Source organism: Condylostylus longicornis, unplaced genomic scaffold (assembly GCF_029603195.1).
Source record: "Condylostylus longicornis isolate FDR11 unplaced genomic scaffold, ASM2960319v2 ptg000100l, whole genome shotgun sequence".
NCBI lineage: Eukaryota > Metazoa > Arthropoda > Insecta > Diptera > Dolichopodidae > Condylostylus > Condylostylus longicornis.
In genome coordinates this window covers 4,353,847-4,381,300 of record NW_026578068.1, presented here as the reverse complement: position 1 = coordinate 4,381,300, position 27,454 = coordinate 4,353,847, and the positions used below count along the sequence as shown (strand labels likewise).

Genomic DNA, 27,454 nt, shown 5'->3' with positions numbered 1-27,454 from the left:
CATTAATGCGCAAAAAAATTATAAATTAAAATTTTTAGTGCTTATACTAACTAGCAGTCTTGAGTATATAATTCACATTATAATTAATATCACTAAATTAATAAGGCGCATATTAAATAAACTTTATGTGTATTATTTGAAATTTCGGTTACTTATTGTAACAAGAATATAAAAAGTAATCAAAGAAAACAAAAAGAAATTTTATTGATTTTTTTTTCATAACATGTTTTTCAAATATACAAACACTGAAACATATTATTTATATTTACATTTACTATTAGTAACAACAAACACATTACAAAATTTATCCTTTCAAAGGATTTAGTTATTTTTATATTCCTATTTTTCAACTTTTTTTTTTCTCAGTTTTCTATAATATTTATATTGTACGTATACACACATTTGAACAAATTTTTATAAAATATCCTTCATAATAAAAATATACAAATACATATATACTATTTCTTTTGTTAAATTTTGTGGGTGAGATAAGGTAAGTAAAATATAAGCTATACGAAAACCTAATTTATTGTATATTGTATGTAAAGAAGAAAATCGAAGGACAATATTAAAATTGCAAGAAATTGTTTTTGTAAAAAAAAAAAAAACAGAAAAAAGAAAAAATAAAAAGAAAAACTGGGAGAAATTCAGTTTCTTTTTTCTATTATTTTATTCAATGAAGAAAATCAGAGCTCTTGATACTTATCAATCAAAAAAATAGAATCCTTTAGGCACAAGAATATTTATACATTTTTATGAATCTCTACATGCACCTATAGTAATTTTTTTGTGTTTAAAAAAAGAAAAAAAATATTTAGGGTTAGTTTTACTAAAGAATACCATAAACTATACCCCCAGTGCAAATAACACTAAATATGAAAAAAAAATTATTTAAAAAAAAAATAACCAAAAAAAAATTTATTTAGGGTTTCTGGTCGTCGAGCTTTTTTTTCTTTTCAAGTTAGAAAATTTATAAATGTTTTAAATCTCTCAGTGAAACAATAAAATGGAGTTTAGAGACAAATGTTCTAATATAAAACTAAATTTTCCAACGCTGATTCTTTTTTTCAATTTCTGAAACACGGCATTAAGAATTTTTTTCAGAATGCTATAAAAAGAATTTGCGTAAAATTGATTAGAGACACTGTTTTTGCTTACAATTTCAATGCGAAGACTTTCATACGGAAAACGTCTTAGAAGATATCGCACATATTTTCTCAAATATTAATGTTTTTCATTTAGCAGGTATTCCATCAATCAAAATTAAGACGAAAGTTTTTTACACTAATATACTGCACTTTTAATAAATTATTTGCATAATTTAGTAAGATCACTCTCTCTAACTAAATCACGTATATAAAATTTTATATTTTCAATAGTCAGTAATAAAACTCAATATTTTTTTCTGAAAATTTCGATTATTTTTAACCGAAATTTATATTCAAACCGAAATACCAAACAAAGTTTGAAAAAAACGTGAAACATAAGGACATAAAGGGCATTTTACCATTATTTCATAAGAAACTGGTAATCCTATAATAAGCAATGTATTTTTTGAATGAGAAAATAAACACAAAAAAAATAATAAAATATTTTTCGGTTCTTTATCAATTTGGCAATAAGAGATTTTTACTTATGATATAAAAATCCCTTTATTTCAATTCAATTTTATTTTATTTCAGAACTGCGTTTTTATAATATGACCCAAATAAAAGTTATTTTATTCATTTACTTTTCTCTTAAATTTTATACTAGTTTTATTTTTCATACTTCAAAATTTACTTACATAATTTTTTTAATATCGGCAACATGAAATGTTAATTTTGAAAGTTTAAGTTGAAAAAGATCACTAAAAACGTGTTAAATGACTGCGGAATAATTTTTACACAAGCTTGTTTCCACACCAAACAAGCTGTTTATAAGAATATTAGCAAAAGATTGTCTATTTAAGCTGTTTAATAACATTAGTTATTCATTTTTTTCGAAATTTCGTGCAAAATTTCAAAATTTTCGTGCTAATTTCTTGAAATTTCGTGCTAAAATTCTGTTGAAAAGCTACGATCAATAGTTTGATTAAGCTACGCTAACATAATTAAAAATGTGAGCTGAAGAAAAATCTAAATCGTGTAATACACAAACATATCTCTAATATAATATAGAAAGATGCAAACCAAAAAAAAATTAAAAAAGGACATTTTCATATTTCGTCGCTTTATTTTAAAAATCTTTATTAGTATACAAAAATATCATAAATTTGAATAGAACATAAATTGATATGTAAAAATATATCATTCTATACGCGTATAAATCGTATGTATAGTATATTATGTATATATACAGAGGTTCATAGGTATGAGCCGTATTTGAAAAGTAAAAGTCAATCACCTGATAAAATTAGATTTGTAGTTATTACAAAAGGGTAGACAAGTTTTTATACCCGTACGAACGTATGTTCGAAGGGTACACTAAATTTGCCTTACCGTTTGTAACGCTAAGAAATAACGGTCTTAGATATAGACTCAAGAGTATGTTTTTGATCAGCGTCAAATTCTGAGTTGATTTAGCTTTGTCTGTCCGTCTGTCCGTCCGTCCGTCCGTCCGGCCCAATGATAACTCAGAAACTAATTGAGCTAAGTTCACCACATTTTCGCAAATGGTTTATTGGAGTAAGTGCCAGAACCCTATTTAAATTGGACATGATCGGGGTACCGGTTCGGGTACCTGCCATACAACTTCAAAATTTATTTGGCTATATCTCAAAAACTATAAAATTTGTGGTAATGAAATTTCACACAAACGAATATATTAGTAGGGCCAATGTGTATGATAAAAGTCGTTGAAATTACTTGGCTCCTTCTGGTACCTGCCATACAACTTCAAAAATTATTTGGCTGTATCTCAGTAACTATAAAAGCTATGGTACTGAAATTTCACACAAATAAATATATTAGTAGGGCCAATGTGTTTCATAAAAGTCGTTGAAATTACTTGGCTCCTTCTGGTACCTGCCATACAACTTCAAAAGTTATTTGGCTATATCTCAGAAGCTATAAAAGCTATGGTATTGAAATTTCACACAACCGAATATATTAGCAGTGCCAATGTGTTTGATAAAATTTGTTAAAATTTCTTAGCTCTTTCTGGTAGCTGCCATACAACTTAAATAGTAGTTTGGCACACACAGTATTTTGAAAAACACACAGTACTGAAATTTTGCATAAATTAATATGGTAATACGGCAACTTAAAGTCATAGTCTGTCCCATAGTCAGTTATGGCATCTTTATTTGCACATAGGATAACAAATTCGTACGGGTATCACAGAGTTGACAAGGTCAACTCTATTTTTTTTCTCGTTATAACTGAAATTTCTTTATTTGTATATACGAATGTAATTTAAACTTCGAGTTTTCCATTTGTTGTCGGATCCTAACTATAAATACAATATATATATATATATATATATATATATATATATATATATATGAATATATAACTCATTATGTAGGATTCTTTTGAAATATCATGTAAGGATACAATTTAATCAAAAAAAAGGGATATTTTAAAAAGGACCTCTTTAAGTATCATACACTATAAATAATATTGTTATTGTTAATATAAACTAGAACATGCTACTTTTTTTAACGTAAAAAAATATACGTTTATTATTTATGTAAAACAGCAAATTAAATCCCAAATATGTAGGATTATAAATATAAAAGGTTTTATATATAAAACGATTTACTTTTAAAACAACATACACAAACAGACATATTTTGTTACATAAAAATTTTTTAATACTTTTAAATTTTTGGTGTACCTACTCATTAATCAATTTAATACACTTCAATTTATAGTCGTAATAATTAAAAAGGTGCATTATTTCACATTAAATTTTAAGTGGGTGTTTAATTTTTTATGATTATTTGTTTTTTTAAGTGAAATTTTTTTAAAAAATGCTTTACGATATTGTTATGTAAAATGAATATCATTAAAAGTACTTCATTTTACAAAGTAAGTGGGTATTACTATATTATTGGTAATGTTTTTTTTAACTATTATTATTTTAGATTTTCTTTGCCATCTCATCAAGGACACGTTTACAACAGCAATTTACATTTACATAAAAACTATAAAAATTTATGGCCTCCATATTTTTTATTTTTAAACAATATTAGAGTAATGTATAAGTTTTTGAATAATTTCAACTTAGAGTAACATCTTATATTTGTATACTACTTTTTTACTGATTTTGATAACTCGAAATCCATTTTTTAGTCATATTTTCAAACTTGTTCGTTTAAATTTAAAAATATTGTTCAGGACCTGATCAATTAATTATTATTTTATTTTTATTATGATAAGCAAGTAACAAACGAACAAAATGGACATTCAGATTTAACCTGATGTATTTTCTTTAAAATAATCTTGAAGTGCCTATATCCGTTACGCTTTTGTGTACAAAAATTTTTAGAAAAATATTTTCAACATTTTATTTCAATATTGCAAAAACATTTTTACATCATAAAAAATTTCTATAAAAAAACTTCGGGTAGGCATAAAACAAAATTATTTTTTCTTTTAAACAATTTTCTAAAAATCGATTTTTGTTTGTTTTTTATATGTTATAAAAGAATTATTAGTGAAATTAACAATATTCAAGACATGTGTTAGATATGAGAATTCAATTCGCTTGAACATTAATTTTGTAAATTGAGACGATTTATGACTTTAAGGGACATTTTTATAGCTGCTGTTATACATTTTAGGAATCGGTAAGGAAATTAGAATCGTATATACGAATAGAATAGATGTACACCAGATTGGGTCATAAAATTTTTTTACCATATACAGTTGTAAGAGTGAAAATATGTTGGTCTTTCAGACAAATTACAAATTTTTAAAAATTTTATTCGTTCATCGCATCCACATCACACTGTTTTAAGTTAATAATATTTCTAACATCACGCTTAATTACTTACAAAATCTTCATTTAGAAAATTAAATATGTACATATATGTTTATGAGATTCAAAAACTTTTATTATCATAAACATTGGAGATCATGGTTCAGACTGTACTAAACCTAAAAAAAAAAACGAAATTTACAGATTTATAATTAACTCAAAAAGACTATTATCAAAACACTAGAGCGAACTGGTCCTATACAAAAAATTTCTATGAACCACTCTAATATGCATGCAAATGTACACTGTATATAAGTTCCTTTTTTTATTAATTTTTAAATATAAATTGGTGAATATTAAAAGTTTTTCTTTCTAAAATTTAAAATTTAGCAGAACACTTTTGAGTGTTAATATTAGAATATTGAAACAAATTCATTAATTCGATTACGTCTAGGAGTTTCAGGATGTTCAGGATCACAATGAGAATTCGGCTTTAAAGTTATGGAGAAAAAATTGGTTCAATCTAGATTATTTAAGCCCTGTTATGCCAAAAGTGAAGATCTACAATATTTTGGTTATATTGTAGTAATATTGAAAAGTCGAAATCTACTATTTTTGTTTTGAACATATTTATTAACATTTAGTATTTTAATGGGCTTAAGAATAAATTTATCAAGAAGTGAAATCTGAAACATAAACATTTTTTTTAGTAAGTATTTTAAAGCACTAGAATAAATAAAAAAATGCATCTTTCTTTCTTCTAAGCAACGCGGAACAGTCTAGCTGATTTGTAATAAATTAATTATTCGAAAAATTTGTAAAACATTTTAAATATTTAAAATGTAAAAGATTAAATTACCAACAGTTTTCAACAATAATTTTATTATATCATATTTATTATAATAAGTGCCTACACATACATATATAATATGCATGTATAAGTATAATTTATGTATATTTTTTAAACCACAATTATTGATGACAAAATATAAAAAATTTAAAATAAATATGTAATTTTCTTTTAACCTCATCAACATACAATCATTCACGTATAGCATTTAGTCGATCGAAATCTCAGCATAATAATAATATATAAAATATTTAAAAAATAGCCTATATAACAAATTTATTTTGTTGGATTCGCTATGAAATAAATCTGTTCACACGAATATAAAAATTGTGTATAGTTGATTTGTGGACATATTATAGCAACAAACATATTTTTAATTGCGTGTAATGTTAAGTATCAATCTTCATTATTATGATAATGTAAATTAGTATCCTATATTTTGTAGCATCAATATGTTTTAGTATGGGAGATGTCACTATACTACAAAAACTTTACAAATTTTCATTTTCATACAAATATTCATATCTAATTTAATATTTCTGCAATAAGTTTCTTAAACATACAAAAGAAAATTTTCAGACATTTCAGACGGGAATATACATAGAAACAATCGTTGCACCCATATTTTCCCTAAGGCTAACAAAGTTGTAACTGTCCGTTTTTCATCCGTTTTCAAAATGAGCTAAACTTATTTATTGTACAGACTACAACTCATTACAACCAACTTCTACTGTAATTTAATATCATTTCTTTATTTAATTTTAAATCTTTAATTTTCTTTAAAAATAATATTTTTATAAAAATATAAAAAAATCTACTTAACCTATACAATGTTCATGAAATTTATATATTACTCTTTAACTGTTAAATCCTTTAATGCCTTTATGGAAGTATTTTAAAATAAAATATTAAAATAGTCATTTGTTTTTTTTAATAATACGAGTAATATAAATATCATACGGGTGGAATAATGTGATGTTAAAATATAATTCAATAAGAATAATCTTTTTCTCTTTTGTAAATTTAAATATATTTCTACAATATATTAATATATTAATAACATAAATAAGTAGGTACATGTACAGGAAGCTTAATCACGAATAAAATGAAAATGTTCACTTTTTGTTGCAATCATATGTTGCAATATTTTTTAAAAATAAAAATTTAATATTAATACATCGTTGAGTACTTTTTTTAAGGGCCCAGATGAATGTGAGATATTATAAAACTGTACATAAAAATTAAGTTTAATCTTTAATTTTAAAAACAAAATTTATACGAATGCGTAAAACGATATTTTGAGTATATTGAGTTTGAAATAATACTTGGAGAAAAATTAAACATTTTCATACTTGAATAAGAGGTTTTGGAACTAAAAAATAGATGAGGATTCTGAATTAGGATTAATTTAAACAACTAATTTAATTACGGGGGGGTTCTCCTACTCTACTCGGTTCCCTTAAAAAATCTACAATCTTCAATACCGTCTGTCTATCTTTTCTATTCCTTTATTAACGTACATTTTCCCAATCAAACATGTACATAATAACTGATTCCATGTAAACACCTACATCAATAAATATTTAACATACAATTTTTAATTTAAAATTTACAAACACAAAATATTGCTGTTCTCTTTATTTTTACATTAAGCATTTCAAGCCACATTTTTTCAATACATTTTGTGGTAAATAAAAATATTATCCATTCATTTTAAAATAATATTTGGCATATTTTTTAAATTAAATAATAATAATATTATGATGTATATAAAAGAAAATTATATAGAATATTTGTTTTATAAAATAAATATGGAAAAATTGAACCACATTACAAAATGTTTTGTTGTGCCTACAGGCTGCAATACGTACTTACATATGCACACAAACATATGTACATTGTATGCATGGATCATTGGATTATTCGATGTAGTTTTGATAAACAATTATTATTAAATATTTCATTTCATATTATTTAAAAGACAAGTGCCGTTAAATATAAATATTATAAAATTTTTAGTAATTTTTTTAACTTACTCCAAATATTGTAAAATATTCATTATTCGAAAATATTATTTTTTTCCGGTTTTCCATATTGCAAGGAGAATTCCATTTAGAAGGAAAAAAGACAATTTTACCTCACCTATATTGAAGAATTTTCAATACACTATATACTTGTATAAAACTCAGTCTAATATACTCGGAAACTCGGAACTTTTATTAAAAAGTCAATTAATTATATTTATAAAATTTTGAAAAATTTCATTTATGAATGAATAATATTTAAATAGTAATTGATCCGATTACACCTTAAAACATATTACACACATAATTTTTGTTATATACAGTAATTTTTCTAGAATAAACCAATTTTCTCATTTATCTTACACTATGATCAAATATTTTACAAAATATTCTTATGTCATTTGTGCTACTTATAGAAAAGTATGATTCCAAACTTGTATACCAAGAAAAATCAACAGATACTCTGGGAATTCACAACTTGACAAATAATTATTAATTTTCCATAAGCTTTTCTCATCATCACTTCAAATTACACAAATAAGTTTGTACTTACAAACCAAGTCAACAATTCAAACTGTAATGTCAAAAATATATTATTTTTCAAAAATATTGCTCAACATAATATTATATATAACCTTGTGTGAATGTCCTATTCTATATGGATCTAAATAAACATGATATGCAAAAATTCTAAATACACTTCAGGATAACATCTGTAAATTAATTTGCGTGTGTATAAAAAGACATTTTCATTTTGCAAATCAGTATTATGTTCTCCAATTGTAGATGTTATATCAGGAAAGAAAATTTTTTTCTGGTGAGATTTTTAGTATTTACATAGAATATTGGAAAATTTTTAGTTCAAAAAATTGTCAAAAAACACACCAAACAATAATCTTCATGTAAATATTTAATATCAAAGAATATGCGATAATAAAAAACAACTAAGTTGCTTGTCATATGAGGTTCCATTTTTCTGTATTGTGGTAGCATTTTTACATGAATGTACTAGACAATAAAATATTAGAGTGGAAAATCTACAAGAAATTTATAATACGAAAATCTGACAACACTCATGTAAAAAGCAAATGTTCCTATGTGAGCATAAAAATTTATAATGAAAACCTCATCACAATCACTTGTATAACAATTATTTACTATGTTAAAAATACTCGTAAATTCGATTCAGGAAAATCAAAGCAATTTCTCATTACAAAGATAAAAGTTATTTATAAAATTTTTCAATTTATGTATGAATAAATAGAATTACCGCGGAAATCAGATTCAGGGTCCATTTGAATCTGCAATCAAATATATTTCGTAATAGTTTACTCGCTCAATTAAATAATAATTATTCATTTATTAAAATTAATTAAAATATATACAGAGAAATACGCTTGAAAAATGAATATGAATATATTCATGAATTTTAACACTCACTCATAATTTACTTTTTAAAAATATGTACTTGAGATTCTTTATTCTCAAGAGAATAAATTTCTTGAATATAATTAACCGCACTTAATGGTCTATGTTTTTATAGGAAATTAAATAATATTTATTTAAAAAACATGTTGTAGAAAGAACTCTGCTTTATAACACATGGAAAATATTAAGATTTAAGATGAAGGAATAAATGAATTTTTGATTGCATATTATATACAAGCAGAGTGTGGCAATTATATTTTTAAAGAATTACAATAGTTTTGTAACAAAATTACAACCTAAATCTGAAAATACATAGTCAAAATGAAAACTATCTAAATACTAGAAAAGATATAAATATCAATTTGTACAAAAATCATTTTTACGGCCATTCCCTTCATCAGGTTCAACATAAATGATGACACCACGAAATTGTGCTTCATTTGATAGTTAGTTATAAATGAATCAAAACGATTATAATACCAACCTTATTATACTCCATAAAAAAAACATCGAATGAATAATGTTATTAAATAAGCTAAATCACGTACCAAGTGCTGAATCAATATTGATTCAATAGTATATACCTTAATGTATAAAATGAAAACCCAATAAAATTCATAAATAACAGAAATATGTGTATGTTCTGCAGAAATAAAACAAAACTTTTGTAATTACCACTTTTCCTATAAGATATAAAAATTAAATCAACTAGTTTGCCTTTATCAATATTTTCTTCTATCAAATAAATTCTGCTTTCAATTTACAAAATGTTGTTAATAAAATAAAAATTACATTTTATAAAAAAAAAGAGAGAGAGTTACAAACTCACAAATCACAATCATAGAATACACTTAAAATTTTGAGTGACATAGACGCATATGTAGTGGAAAAAACAAACGTACTTAAAATACTTTAGTTGTATTAGAAGAAGAGGAATGAGAAGATAATACCCCATTAAATCGTTTTATTTTCTTTATGTATATGTGAGTTCTTAAAAAGAAGAAAAAAAAATCTTAAAAATGAAAAAGAAAAATCCCTTAAACTTTAAGAACTTTTGTATTTTCCCTATAAATTAAAGGAAATTTTTTGAAATTGTTGGTCTCTCTGTGTAAACCGGAAAAGAAAACTAAACACAATCCATGTGAAAATGAAAAACCCCATCTGGGAATGGAAAATAAGAGAAAAAAATAAAGTACAAATTGTGAATTTTAAAGATATTTTTTTCGTTTCTCTTGAACTTCTTAAATATTTATGATTTTTCTCTTTGAATTTTATTTAATATTCCTTTTTATGTTCTCTTCAAAGCAGATTTCAGACTTGCCATACTTGTAATCACATAAATACAGGAAAATCTTAATATAATTCCGAGAATAAACTTATGATATTGTTTATTAACATTTATTTTTGATACTGGCCATTAATTTTAATGTAAAGTGTGAAATTTAAAATTTAAATTTCAACAAATTGCTAAAACCTTTTTTGACTATTAGTATTGTAACGAAACCATAAAAAATTTTTAAATTCCGTAAACGGAGAAAGGTAGCGAAATGCTCCTTTTACCACGGCATAGCACAATTGATTATTGAAAATACAAAATGACCGTTGAAATTGACACTAACATAAGACACATTAATTTCACATTCTTATACCATTTTTCTTCTGGATGGAAACTTGTAAGCGTCTGAAATTCAGGTGCTTTTAAAAAATGTTTTTCCACTTGTACTCCCTCCCAGCTTGTCGACATCTCGAAATTCGTAAAATTTCAATTTTCGGCGCACCCATTTATATAATATAAATCTCTATACGTATGCCAGAGTATAGCTGAAAGGAATACTTGCGCACATTTATTCCGGTAGATGATTTAGCTTATAAATGTTATCTCTAATATTTAAATTGAAATTAGTTTTTATTGCTACATATAAGATAATTTCTAGACAAAAAAAAACACAGTTTTTTTTTCAAACCACTCCGAACTAACATGATTTTATTTCGGTAAAAAGAACGCGAAATATGGGATCTGCTACACGCAAATAAGATAGTTTGTGTAGTGCATACCTACCTACACAATTCCTGACTGTAAAACATAAAAAAATTTTCTTCTGAAACAATTCCACCATGTTTTTATGAGTTTTTTCATTTTCCGGCTTCACTTTTTGTATTCTTTTGTTCCGACTTAAAAATATTTGTGTAAAATCGTTTAAAGTGTGCTATTCATAAAATAATTTACTCACTTTTAAAATTTAATTTTGTAAAATGCGTGTATATTTCAAAAGGGAGAATTATACATATACATACATTTTTCAAGCGAAATGGTAAAAATGGGAAAACACGGGAAGAGAAGGAAATCTAAGACGTCTACGGAAATATAAAAGATTTTTATTTTGTTATTACGAAGCATACCTTGCTTGTATTTCTCTTTGGTTTTCAATTTTTTTGCATTTCTATTAAATGCATAGTAGCAGTGTGATAAATAATGGTACATTTATATGAAAAAATGAAAAAGGGAATACACGTATAATGTGTAATGCGAAAAAAATACTTGTATACTGTATAAAATAATTGTTTACTGAAATTTTATACGAATGGATGTACAATAAAAAAAAGCGAAGATAATTTGATAAGGATACATTAACATAAACACGAATTTTAATATTAAATTACTTTTTATTGTTTTATTAATTTTTCAAAATTGATTTTAAATTTAATTTACAATTCAGCATTGTGCGGGTAGGTGTTCATTGAATAATTTGGTAAACTATTAAAACGTTCTATTTTAAGTTAATAATATTATAAAATAACGTTAATGCCGATATTTACTAGATAAAGCAATCCAAAACGTAATTAAATAATAAGCAATCAGATTCCTAACTAAAATGGCTTGTGATCTATTTAGACTTTTTTTTTAAATACTTCCACAGATGAAGAACTCATTTTTAATTAATTTTTTATTTGTTTCTTCTAAACCGAACATTATGTATCAAAATTTTAATTAATTTAAATTAATAGAAAAAAATAAAAATGTTACTAATAATAAAATTCATATAAATTTTTATTTAAATTCAAAAATAATATTTTGCGAAAATTTTTCACATATTATTAAAGGGCATATATTTATTATTTTAGCCTAAGAAAACATAATTTTTTTTTGTTGCCAATAACGACCGCGTTTTATGTAATCTTAAGAAAATATCTCCGTTTGAAATTTGAAATAATATAAGAGCATAAGATAATGTGTATAAGTATAGAAAATTAAACCATATAGTTTCAAAATAATTGTAGAACAGAATTCTGATTTTTGATTTAATATAGTAATATACATATATTTACACTGATAAGACACGAATATTACATTAAATTTAAAATTGCATTTCACTTGAAAATTACATTTTTCTTTTTCATAAATTTTGATTTTATTCAATATTGAAAATTATGTTGAACTAAGTATTAACTTCCTTTTTTCTTTATATATACATATATACATATATAAAAATATATTATATGTGCTTATATAATGCATGCACATGAACTTGTAGTCTTATATCTTAATAGAATATCATCATCATCTCAACGTACTAACATTTCCAATCTACTTTATACTTTTATTCACTTTTAGAAAAATATAATTTTATCAAAACAATAGTATTTTACTTTCGATCTTCCTTTTAACAAGAACAGATGTATCATTGTATCACATATACATAAGTATAAAATAATAATATAAAATTGTATATATATATATATATATATATACACATAATATTATACCTTTTAGAAATTGAGTTAAAATATAAAAAGCATTTGAAATTTGTATTCTTTTTTTTTCTTAAAACAGAAAAAACAAAACTTAAAATAAATTTATATGAAATTTATACAACTACAATATTATACTAAAAAGGATTTTTATATTAACTTAATTCTGGGTGCAATATAAAATAATATTATTTATTATACAACGTATGATATAAGACAAAAGAGTAACAAAAAATGAAATTTTTTTACTATTTGTATATAAGATTACTTGTTATATATAAGTATTTAGGATGATAAGAATATGCGAATTGTCTCAGTACATCAGGACGATATCAGAACAAAAAAAATTACAATTTTAAGGGTAACAATTACACTTTGATATTACATAATATTTGATGAATACATAACAAATGTACGCATACGAGTATGAGAAAAGTGCACATTAAAATGTTAATTTGGTGAGGGAGAAATTGTATAAAATGTTATTACTGTAAAGTATCGCTTAATAGGAAAACTTTAAAATATTTTAATAATAGGAGAATTCAATAAAAATTTTAATAAATATACAAATTAATCCAAAGAAGATAATGATCCCATACTTTCACCAAGACCGCTTTCTGTTTATACATTAAATGAATATCTTAAAACAAAAATTATATAAGGGAACACTACAAAAATAGTTTGACATAGTTTTATGAGTTTATATACTACTAATACCGCCTTCATATCCTAGCTTTTGCCTTCAAAATATATGAAATTTCCACTTTCAAAAAACTTATAGCATATGCTAAAACTCACATATATAAATTATAAATGGATCCACAACACCTCGTATTTTATACTTTCCTCCACCGTATAATATATAGTTTACATATCCCTTAAAGAGGAAAAAAAATCTATTGTTTTTTCGTGTTGCAATATTTTTATACAACATTATAAGAAGTACTTTGTCGTTGTCATCAGTGATAATGAATCTTGAAAAAAAATTTCATTTTCAAATGAATTTTAACATTTGTTTTTGTATATATATGCAACATAAATGTTTAAACTAATTTAGGGTTACCAATTCTAAAACTTCAAATTTCGAAATAAATAGTAGCTGCTTTAAGAAATTAAAGTATAAATTTGATTAAGAATTAATTTTCTAGGTTTAAGAGAAATTCGCTAATGACAGTTTACATATATTGTAATTCTACACATATACTAAATTTGATTAACAATTTCAATGTCATTTTGCTAGTATAAATACTCTTTACATAAGCATGTTATAAAAAATAATTTTTAGTTTATTAAATTCAAAGTTTAATTTATTTGGCAATCATACAAAAAATATTTATGGTGTATGCAATAGTAAAACGTATAACAATATTTGGAAACACTGAAATGTTATTATTCCAAGATCAAACCAACCATAGATATGATAAAACACAACATACATGTAATGGTGAATAACAAATACACATGGAGGGTGTTTTTTTTATATTTCTCAAGTATTTTTAATTTTATGTGGTTTGATATTATCATCATTATTATTTTGTTTTGTACGTGTAAGTAGAAGAAACAATAACAACAATGATGACGACAGAATAAAAAAAACACCAAAAAAAAATTATATCCACCATTTTTCACCCCATAATAAATTTGAATAATAATAATTATTGTTGTTGTTACATAAAATATTTAAAGAAAAACGAAAACTGAAGGGAAAAGAAAATTCTTATTTTTTTTTGTTTTAGTTATAAGGGATATTCAAGGAAAATTTTTTTTTAAGTATTTTATTGAAAATTTTAGTGTGAGAATGAAGACCCATTCGTATAAAATAATAGAATCTGTTATGGAATGGTTATTTTTTGAGCAACAAAATTATTAAACGTTTGTCTTGTAAACAAAAGGGTTGAGTTGAGATATTTAAGGAAACCATTAATGTTTTATTATTATTTTATTTTTTTTCTAATTTAAATGAGTTCTCAGAAAATATTTTATATTTCTTCTATTTTATACGAAATAAACTTATAATTTTTCCACTTAAGAATTTGTATATACATAGTAATATAGGTACTAAAATACGTACGGATGTATGGTTAATATTTATAGACAATAGACAGTAAAAGTTTATAAGAAAAATTTAACCAAATTTGCAAATTGTTTGATGGTAATTTTAGGAAAAAAATATAATGAGAAAAGTATTTTTTTTCAATAAAGATTTTAAAATTTAATACTTTTCTCCCGGAAATATTAGATTTCCTAGACCTATTTAAGGTATAAATAGAAATGATGTAGGTTTTTAAATTAAAATTTTATAAAATCATAAGCTAAAAAAAACATCAATTGAAAAAAGAAATACTGAACTGGATTAATAATAGAATTATACGAAATTGTGACGAAGGAAAAATGTCAATAATGTTTGCTATAAACATAAAGATATGTTGATGATTCAACGTTAAGATATGTGATTAAAATCACATTATTATTATATAAATGTTAAATGGAATGGAGACAAATCAAAATTTATAGGTTTTGTTCATTGCATTTAAATAAATATATAATATACAAGTATGGTACACATTAACCACATCTATTACTTTGTGCAAGATTGTACATACATATATACATATATAAAGGTATATAGATGCTAAAATATATTTATAAGAACATATAGTAAAAAAAAATATTTACAAACATTTAAGTTTTAATAAGTTATGCACTTTCAGTATTTAACGCTTAATTCTACTTCTTTTAAACTCTTTTAGACGAAGAATTTCAACTTCTTTTTCAAACGAGCAAATGTATATTAAAAACCGCTAAAATAATTATATATTTACATGTATATATATGTACATAATATGAATAAGAAACTAAAACTTTAAATTTTGCAAATTTTTCTCTTAACCACACTATTTAAAATAAAAATCAAAATTTTTAAATTTAAGAACAAAATTTATACTAAAAGTTCTTATACTTAAATTTATACTAAAAGATTTCCAGAAATTTGAAAAATTTGATAAAAAAATATGAATTTGTAAATTCATGTTGAAAACAAAATCATTTACATTTCATTATAGATCACTTGACTTTAAAAAATTTTTAAAAATGTAAATCATATTCTAAGGATAGTAAGCAGTTAGATTTATATTTCTATCCTGAAAACTTCTTAGCATATAGTCGAAAATTTATTTAAGTTTTACAAACTTTATATGTACACATTAATCTTTTCAAAGAAGTAAAGTGTTACTGAAAAAATGTTCCACTTCCAAGGATATATAAAAAAAAACAAATAATAAAAGATAAGGAAATCTTAAAGAAAAACTTTAAGTTAAAGGAAAATTCTAAAAATAGATATTTTGCTATTTCCTTTTATTTCTATCATCTATTCATCTTTTTCTACTCCTTTATCTTTCATCATTTGGACCATTTGATATCAAATTCGCCTTGAATAACGCTTCTATTTTCTCATTTCTTTTTCTGTATTTGATTTCAGTATATACATATATATTTGTTTGTATATATTATGTGCACATAATATTTAAAGAAAAACATACTATCCACAAATATGTTTATTGTACATACATATATATTCACATATATTATATTAAAATACATATAAAATTTGTATTAATTCTAAATATTTGCAGACATAATGCTTTATGTATGTATTTTCATGAATATAATATGTGGCTTTGATATTATTCTTTAAAAAAGAAACTGAAGGCTATTATAAATAAAATATAAAGAGATAAGAATTAACATTATTTTATCACACATCCATACATATATATATATATTTTGTAGTTATATAATGTATATGTATATAGAGAAATGAATATTCATATTTAATAGCTCAAATTTTCATAATTTATTGCGAATTAAAACTACTTTTATGATCATAAGTTACTATGTATATCGTATATAGTTACTAAATCCTACTAGTTAATTTATTTTGGAAAAGTATAATAAATCAAAAATATTCAAAGCAATTTATATGTGCAATCACTAATTGTGTTAAGATAATAAATGAATTTCACCTAAAAGATCCTTTTCCATTTTCAGGTTTCAAATCATTACTCAATAAGTCATAAATTAAAGAAATTTTTTTTTTCTATAAAATTAAAATGATTTGCACATTCTTTTGAACTGGAACAAGATAAAAGAAATTGTTAATCATTTCTTGGTTCTTTATAAAAAAATTTTTGCAAAATCATATGCGAAATAGATTATATTGAAACTATTTAATTGTATTGTGTGAAATTTTGTAATTTGAAAATAATTACAATGTATTGAAATGTTTTTATTAAGCAATGTAACAGGTATTAATTACGAATATGTAGGTCCTCTAAGACGTACAATTTTGTTTTCTCGAATAAGGTTTATTATTGCTTGGATATAATGGAATGTTTGTTTGCTTGAATTCAAAAGTAGCGAAAACAAAGTTTTCGAAATGGTAGGGCTTTTCAAAATAACATAGGGCGAAATTAACGGACTAATTAACAAAGCGTAAAAAAAAGGCGGAAATTACATGGGTCATTTTTCTTTTTATACAGACTACGGTATCTCGCGAATGTAAATGCTTGGGGCCTTAGCTGATTTATAAAAAGCTCCGACTGGTTTTCGTGAGGGTGGGTGATTTTGTGGATACAAGGGTATCAAAGTGGACCTTACTGGTCTATGCGTACTTTGCGGTAGTCGCTATTTGCCTAACCTAACCCAACCTAAGTTTAACTAATCTATGATATATCGGAAGTCAGAATTAATTAATTTTTCTTTTTGTATCAAAAATTTGTAAAAGAAATTAAAAAAAAATTTTCAAGAAAATTTCAAAAGCTAATCTTTGTTCTCTATATTTCTTAACTTTTCAATAATAATTTTATAACTGAATATAAATTTCAGAACTAAATTATTTAAATTAAATATAATTCGTTTTATTTCTTTTCACAATAAAATTAAAAAATTATTCAAGAACTTCATTACGTCTTTCGAATTAATTTAAAAAAGAATGTTTAAAAAAAAAATTTTTTTAATACTAATAATGAATGATTTTCATTTTAAATTCTTTGAATTTAATTAATTACATTGCATGTATTTCATAACACAATGAACTTTTGCTTTCTTCAGGTACATTCCACTTCGAAAACTATGAAGAAATTAATATTTTCATTAGAAATAAATTAAAAGGAGCTTTTGCATACAAAAAATATTTTAATACAAAAAATAACATTCTTTTGTATAAGTGCTTCTATAATACAGCTGCTTCTATTGATATAGAGTGAAAGACGACATATAGTGCAAAATGGGAAAAAAAGGTAAATTGAAAACAGAAAAAAGGTCATATAAAAAGCAGTTATGAGAATATATTTTTTTCCTATATTACATTTCTTAACTTGGAATTTTTTAATATCATTCAATTTTTTAATTGCATTCAAAGAAATCGTTATTAAAAAAAAATATTTCTAAATTTTTTTTTAAAATGAGAAATTTTTAAATTGGGAAATTATGGAAATTATGGAAAATTGGAAATGACGACTAAACACAACCATCATTTGTAATAGTTACAAAATTTTTCATTTTAAGACTTGATTTTACTTAACCTGTTTTTAACTCGAAATTATTTTAAGTTTACATGAAATTCATTTAAGGAAAAATTGACAAAATAATCCGTTGTAAATTTCAGTACGTGAAAGTGGTTTAAGTGCATACTTTTTCATCAATAATAAATTTCCCCAAAATAAAAAGTATTACAAAAATTTACCCTCACTTAAATTTTTTTTTCTAATTTCAAACACATTGAAATATTTTAATATAAACTTTAAATCATTTTTTAAATAATTAGAAAAATAATAAAGAAAAACAAAAAATTAAATACCTAGCCACTTAAAAATTATATAAGTTCTTCCCTTCTATTAAAAAATATTGAAAAGCTTAAAAATTTGTCATCTCCTTATTTTGTTTGAATCCAAATAATAATATTAATTTTTAGTCAATGGTATACAAAAACGTGGGAATTAAGTGCATATTCTCATATATTTTGAAAGAGATTCTCCAAAAATATTATTCCATAAATTTTCCTTTTTATATAGCATTAAAGTGCTAAAATAAAAGCTTCAAATCTTATTCTGTTAAGATTTTATTATATAAAGAAAGAAAGAAACAAAAACTAAAAATATATTCTTAAATTACAACATCATAATTCTTCTCAGATAGAAGAATTTTTATTCAAGAATCACAAAATTTCTTCTATATATAAAAATATAAATTTAATCTTTTTCTCTCATTCTACATTAAAATTTTTTTTTTTGCTTTTTTGAATGAATTATTCGTGATATTCTTTGAAATCATTAATTTAATTCAAAAATATAAGACAAAATACATACAATAACAAATAAACGGAATCCTTATAGTGCTAAAAAAAGAGGTCCTTAAATAAATTAACACTGAATCCGCAAGGAAAACAAAAAAAAAAATAAAGAAAAAATAAAATAATCAACAAATGAAAAGAAAACAAAAAAAAATGAGGAAGGTTTTTTTTTTCTGCTTTTCATTTTTCTTTCATGAAAAGCTCAAAGACATAAAAATTAATGTCCTTTTCAGGATCATAAAATTATATACATACTTTTTTTTACGTTGAATTTTCTTTATTTCTTTAAAAAGAAAAATCGTATTTTTTAATAATATTTTTTTTATTTTTGAGCGGTCTCGCTGCTCAAAACGTGGAGAATATTTTCTTACTCAACTTCAAATATTGAAGTAGAAGTAGGTACATAGTTTATTTTATTTTTCAAATTATCAATTTATTTAAGTAATTATGGAATTTTAGAAAATTCTCTGATTTTCAATATAAAACGAATTCTATAAAATAATTCATATTTATTCAAATAAACTTTGAAGTTAGTTAATATAGTTCTATTTGTTGTAGAAATTTATAAAAACCTTACAGTTGTTTCAAGCAAATTCTCTCGAAATAGTTCAAATTATAATTTAAGAAAAAACATTTCATTTATTATAAAAAAATCTGATATGAGTCGGCATATAACCGATCGCAAAGTGTATTTTCCGAAAATATTTATTAAACACTTCTCATAATACATTTGAGATTGTTTAATAATGAGCGGATTAATCAATGGAAAAGAGTTTTAGACACAAATGAATTTGTTTGCAATTGTTTCCTTTTGATATTTTATTTGGTAGTACTTTTAATCAATAAAATGTAGTTTGATAATTGAAGATGGAAAATTGCATTTAGGAAATTTTTAATTTTCTTACTAATTTGCTAATATATTCTCTGTGTATATAAACACCGTTTATACATTTGATATCAGTAGAAAAAAAAGCATTGAAAAGAAATGAACAAAAGTCAGTCTAGTTTTTTTTCTCATTTTTTGTACGTACATAAATTGGTTAGATATAAGCGAGTAAATGAGTATGTCGTGTTGTGTATTGTGTTATATAAATATATATATCAATATACATACAATTAAAATATGTACCTTAAAAATAATTTGTGTTTTTTTTATTCAAAAGGATATTAAAGAAGAAATGGAAGAAAAGAAAAAAAAAAATTTTTTATTTTTTTCTTCCTTTTTTAAGGTTCTATTTATTTTGTTTCTATCTTTGAATAATGAAAACATAGATACGAGTACCTATGTAAACTTTTTATATAATAAACGGCCCCTAATATACATGAAAGTGTGTATTAAAGCGAAGAATATAAGAAAAAGAAAAATAAAATGAAATTAAATTCCCCTCACTTCTTGAAATCAATAAATTTAACTTATGGTGTGTGTATGATAATCAACTTGATGGGTTTCTTTCCGTTTTCAGGGAAAACAAAAAAGAAAATAAAAAAATTAAAATAATAAGGAAAATGAAATTATTCACTTTATTGATCTCTAACTGGTATTCAATTCTCAACAGAATAATTTGACCTTGAACCTTGTTATTGTCTGTGTGTTGTTATTTCGTTAAATACGATACCAAAGGAACAAAAATATCATAATCTAATATTATATAATTTTACATATATGTATACATACCAAAACTCGGAAACTGCGGAATATTGAAATATCAACGTAGTTCAAATTTATGTGAAAAAGAAAAAAGCTAAATAGAGAAAAGCCCAGAGGAAGGAAAAATGTTAAAATATTTTTTTTTTCCTCTTCATAATTTAATGGTTAATGAATACAAAAAAAGCAAAACTTTTTACATTTTTTTTTTTTTGATTTCAGAAAGGTGATTTCAAATAATTGAGTACTAATTAAGGATTATAATTATAAAAAATAAGCATACAAAAAAGAGAATTTCAAAAAGCATTTAAAGATAAAAGGATATCTTAAAGAAATGCAAAAGTAAAAACAAAAAATTTTCTTTTCCATGAAAATTATGTTTGCCAAATTTTAGAAAAGTTCAAAAATTATTGAAAATTAAGTGTCAGGAAATGCTAAACCAAATTGAAAATTAAATTGTTAGAGATTTTACTGTAAAAAAAAATTTTAATTTTAACTTTAGGTCAAGAAAAACATTTGTACTTAAAATATAAATTTAAATTCATAGATTTTTATTTTATTATTTTGTATTTAAAATACTATTCATTGTAGAAAATGTGACAAGAATAATTACGGACAGAAAATGTGACAAGAATAATTTCAGCTGACTCTATCTGCTATAATTTGTTTAATTAAATTTATTCTTCATCATTAATGAAGAATTTAAAGCATATTTTTATTTTTCAAATAAATATTAAATAGTTAATATGGCGCCGGGTTCTTGTTTCATACACAACAGTTCTATAAGTTCAAAATTGATTTCAATTCTGTACAGATATTTTATATTTTTCAGTTATCGGACTCTAGTGTTATTGCTTAAAAAGAAACCTCAAAATTGTACCTTACGTGTTTCAATCAACATTTTAAAAAAAGTTTTTTTAATTTAAAATGTGTCAATAAGTATAGCATCCTTTTTGAATACTTTTTACTATAATCGCATCAAAAATTATTATCGGATTCCAAAGTATACACAAATATACACAAATATATAAACTTTCATGATATATTATATTTACTGGCCGCCACACATCGCTATATGACCTTATTAAGTACAGATTTTTTATTCTGCTTTTTTGATTTCTTTCATTATGAACATAAATTATGTACATTTTCATCCTTTGTATACCATCATAGAAAATTACTATATTCTACCTATACATACATATTAATACTATTGAAGAATAATTCAATGTAATGAAATCTTAAAAAAATGTTAGCAGATAATATAGCTGATTATAGCATATTTTAGCTATTTCAGTTAAATATATTGTAACAAAAATGCAAATTTTCATTTTGTTGTAATTTACTCGTGCCACACGATATCAGATATAAAAATGTATAACAATGCTACTTTTCATAATAAATAAGGAATATGGTATTATGATGATTTCTATTTATAAGGATTATTTTATAATATATACACATAGGTATACACAATTTATATTTGTGCACAAAATATTATTAGTGAAAATCAATACATATACGTTAAGAAAAAAAAACAAGGACTACAAGAGAGTTGTAAGAAGAGAAAATTATAGCTTATTATTTGAAATATAAAACGCATCCCTCAGAAAAGAAAAACAAAAAGACTAAATCAAAAAGAAGTAGATATGAGAGACAAAGAGAAAGAGGGAAAAAAATATCATCCTTAATATGTCCTGAAAGGTATTACTGTCAAAACAGGAAGGAATAAATAAATGTTATTACCATAATCGAGCGCATATATTATTAAAGCTATACTTTTATCATTTTATCAGTTTTGTTATTTGTTTGTATGCCAGTGTAGTATATAGATATTTCTTGTATGATTTAAATAATATATAAGCACTAATAGAACGTAGAAAGGATATACATATTATATTTTAAGCTCAAGGTAAAGTATAAAGTATTATTTATAATGATATTCCAAAAATTCGATATATTATGTTTATATATTAGATACCTGACAGATATATATGCGAAGATTATATAAAAGAATGTAAGAAACAGACATCCTTGATGTTATATTTTCTTCTATAATATGATACGCATCTTCAATTCTTTCATTTTGATTATCTTTTCTATTTTTTCTTTGTTCTTCTTATGCTTTTAAATAAAAATTTATGTTCTAGGCGTAAATTACTTTAAAAAGGAAGTCAACTTGATTAGGGATATAATAAATTTATCCTGACTTATTTCCTCGTTTCAAATTTTTTGAAATGTTTACATTACATATATGTAAGTCAATAAAATTGAAATATTTTATTTTTGAAATAAATTGTATGTGTATTCTTTTTGTTTTGAAAAATTCATAAAAGAAACTTAAAAGGATTGAAAATTTTTTTTTTCTTGATATTACATATTTCGAAGATTTTCGGTTATTGTTCTTAATAAATTTTCTTCACAAATTTCTACGTTGATAAATTTTAATACGTTATGGGATTCATACATTTTTGTTTTACAATTGAGTATCATAAATGTATACAATAGTGTACATACAAATATAAATATGGAAAATTTCCCACGTAATCCAATTGGAAATTTTATTTTTTTTAGATGAAAATTAGAAAAACTTGCGCAAGAAATGTAAAGAAAATTTACATTATTTTTTTAGTTAACAAAATTTCTATGGCCATTTTTATTAAAAAATTACTTTAAGATATAAAACTTAAATTACACAAGTATTTCATCTGCAAACATAAAAAAAATTGTTCAAAAATTTTATATAATTAAAGTTGACTAAAACAATAAATGTCCTAGTAATAATAACTTAATTGTCGTAATGTTACTTTAAACTTAACTTTTTGTTTTGGTTTATTAATTTTTTCCAATATTTGTTTACAATAGTATAATTATTTTTGATTTCGAATTAAAACGATGTAAAGCAATTATTTTTCATTTTTAAAATATCAATGCGAAAATAATTGAAGTATAAGAGCACACACTATACAATAAAGTGTAAAGGACACAAAAAAAGCAAAAAACTAGGATAACCAAAAGAAAAAAAAGAACAAGTAATAATAGAAAAGTTTAAAAACAAAACTACATTCCCAGACGTTCAATGACTCGAATTTCAATAACGGAAAATGTATCAAAAAAAAAAATAAACTAAAATCAACACATTAATATCTACGCTTATGAATTATTCTCCAATATAACATGTACATATATACATTTAATATGTATGTATATGAATGCCTTCACAATGCCAATAGCTTATAGATAAATATTCTTGTTGAGTTCAGTTAATGTCTGAGAAAGGGAAAGGAGTAAGGATGAAAAAGGAACAATATATACAAAATAAACAAGAATAATGCCATCAGCAATAGAAGAAAAATAGTAACAATGAAAGTTTCTCTAGCAACTTTTACAATTCATATTAAGGATTCTGTAGGACGAATATAACTAGTTGTGCATATGACTTCCTTTTTTAACTTCACAAAAAATATTCTTTTTTTTTGGGTTTTAATTTTTTTTTTGAATGCCGACTCTCTAAGTTTCATGCCACCAACGGCACAAAATTTTCCAATAATCTTTTCGCTATTTTCTTTCTTTTTTCAGTTTTCTTTTTGTATATTTACACAAAAAATGGATTGAAGCTATAGACAGAAAACTATCAACTTTTTGAAAAAAAATATACTTATAAAGAACACACATCTCTTTCATACTTGTAACAACAAAAAAAAAAAAAATGCGGAAAAAAATAGAACAGAAAAGTTATAGTTAATAAAAATTAAGCATTTTTTTTTCTAGATTGTTTGTATTATATTACCAGGAATTCCTTGTTGCTGTTGTGATAACTGTGTTTCATCGTGTGATGAACGACGTCTCATTCTTAAATCTTCTCTTGATATACCTCCACCAATACCAGCTGATTGTCTACCAATTATACCGCTAAGATTTTGCTGTTGCTGCTGTTGTTGTTGCTGTTGATGCTGTTGTTGCTGTTGTTGTTGATGTTGTATTAATGCAGCAGCTGCGGGACTAGTTGGTAAAAAACCAGTTGCACTGCTACCACCGATCAATTGTTGTCTAATATGTTCACGTAATTCAGCAATATTAGTTGGAGCTGGTCCACTAATAGAAAAATCTTGTTGCATTTGTATAGAACGATGACGACTATATTGCAATTCTAAAGGTAAATTACGGTCCAAAGATCTCATATGATGTTCGACAGGTCCGCGTTTATTAATAATACCACTATTATTATTTGTAAGTGCATTTCCACTAATATTACTACCACTGCTACTGCCACTTCCGGTACTAATACCACTATGATCAGATTGTTGTTGCTGTTGTTGTTGTTTTTGATGACGAAATTTAATTTCTTCAAATGCTGAACGTATGTTCGGATTTGATTCCATTGAACGTATATTAGAAACAGGTGCATTCAATGCATTTGTTGCATTTAACATTGCAATATTATCGAGACGCATTTGATCCATACTTAAATTCCGTTCTAATCCTCTTGTTGGATTAAATTGATTTTGTTGTTCTGTATTTTGATTATTGATATCATTTAAATTTGATTTCCCCGTTTGATTTGGATTGTTAAGACGCATTGCGGGGTTTTGATTTTCTGTTGTGAAAAAAACGAACAACGTTGAAAAACAGTACGGGAAATAAAAAAAAAAATAATTTTACTTTCATTTTTTTTTTTGTTTTTTTTTTTTGAGTATTTCAGGAGCATTCAATTCTACTGATGTAAACGTTTTTTTTTATATCGGTTTTTCTATTAAAAATAGTTATAGAAAAATATAAACGAATACTGAAGCCCTTGCTTTAGATTTTAAATGAAAATTTACTTTCAGCAAACTTAAAACTATGGAGGATGTTGATGTGAAATTAGAGTATGCATTAGCAAAACTATTCACTCGGAAAAAATAGAAATTTTATAAAAACTTACGAAATATGAGATACAGTCAAAAAAAATGGATAAATAAATACAGAAAAAAATACATAAAATATGCAAGGCCCAGTTTGAAAGTAAAAAAGCTCTATAGGCTTTAAATATAAAAACAGAGGAGTTATACCAAAGAATTGATGCTCAGTTATTAAGCTTTGTGTTCTATTCAACCTACCTAGTTGTCTTCCAATGGAAAATTTTATATTATCTTGCAGAAGTTTTTGATTTGCAGCTGCAGCTGCAGCAGCTTCCATTGAACGTAAATTCATTTGTTCTTGCATAGCACGTTCCATATTACGAAGACCACTTTCAATACCTCGTAAGGCATCTTCAGAACCAAAATCTTCTGTTGGTGAAATAACCTTAGTTGGTATCTTTTTATTCACTTGTGGGGAATTGGTCGCAGTTGCTGGACTTGAACGAACATTTAATTGTGGAGAGTTTACATTACGAATACCAAATTGTGGTGAACTAGTAATTTTATCAGATGGAAATTTTTGAATTGGTTGTGGCGATCCTTGTAATATTTTATTTTCTTGTTGTTGTTGAGCTTGTTGCTGAAATTTATGTAACATCTGTGGTGTTAGAGAACCAACAGCTGAAATAGGCCTTTGTGGATGTGTTGATTGTTGTTGATGTTGTTGTTGTTGCTGCTGATAAGCTATCAAAGCAGCTGGTAATTGCGATAATGGTGTCCCAATACCACTATGAGGTCTCTCTTTAAATTTTGGCACTAGTTGTGGTGAATTTTGTGCGCTACCTGTTGCTGATGACGATGTTGTCGATGAAGCTGAGGATGGTTTCTGTGGCAGTGGCGGTGGGGCACGCGTTGGTGCTGGTGGTACTATTTGTTGTGTTGATGCTTGTGAATGTGATTGTTGTATTGGTAATTGTTGCTGATGATGTTGTATTTGTTGCGGTTGTTGTTGTTGTTGTTGAATTGGCTGTGGTTGATTTTGTATTTGTGCTTGTTGAGATACTGGTTGATCCGTTATTGTTTTTGTTTTAAGACTTGAACGTTTCGGTGGAATTTCTGGTGGTATACGATGATGATTATCTGAGCGAGCTGGTATATCAGGAACTTTTTTTAATTCAGTAGTATTATTATGCGTATAATGATGTAATGGTACGGGTGGAGGTGGGGGGTTTAATGGTTTATGTTGCATTTGTTTTGCTCTTAAAGCAGCTTGTGCAGCTAATTCCGATGTTATTTTAGGTATTTCTGGACAAATATCAGAAGATTTTTCTGAGTTTGTTGCATTTGCTACTGATTGTTGATTAGATTGCGACATTGTTATAAATAAATTATAGATTTATTTATGGAAAATTTATCAAAAAATTTATCTTCTTATATTTTTTTGTGCGTTTAAATTTTTAATTAAATTTTTTGACCGAACAGAAAAAAAAAAAATAATTTATATTAATAATACTGATAATTTTTATTTTTTTTTATATTCTATAAATATAACATACACGTTCTTAACATATATTTAATACACATTTATTATACTAATTTTTAAATGATATGCGTTTTATTCGTTAGTTATTTTATAATATTTTAAATATATATGATTATATA

At 24.3% G+C, this 27,454-nt stretch overlaps 1 protein-coding gene across 2 annotated transcripts in view; it reads right to left on the bottom strand.

The window, feature by feature from the left end:
- Positions 1 to 27,228, bottom strand: part of LOC129614079 (dystrophin-like) — a 119,124-nt gene extending 91,896 nt beyond the window's left edge. For both annotated transcript variants that reach the window (XM_055528467.1, XM_055528466.1), the window contains exons 1-2: positions 26,051 to 27,228; positions 24,742 to 25,548 (exon numbers count right to left, since the gene is read on the bottom strand). In XM_055528467.1, the coding sequence (XP_055384442.1) occupies positions 24,742 to 25,548; positions 26,051 to 27,167 (1,924 nt within the window). In that variant the 5' untranslated portion in view covers positions 27,168 to 27,228. The remainder of the gene's footprint in view (positions 1 to 24,741; positions 25,549 to 26,050) is intronic.
- Between the last annotated feature and the right edge of the window lie 226 nt (positions 27,229 to 27,454).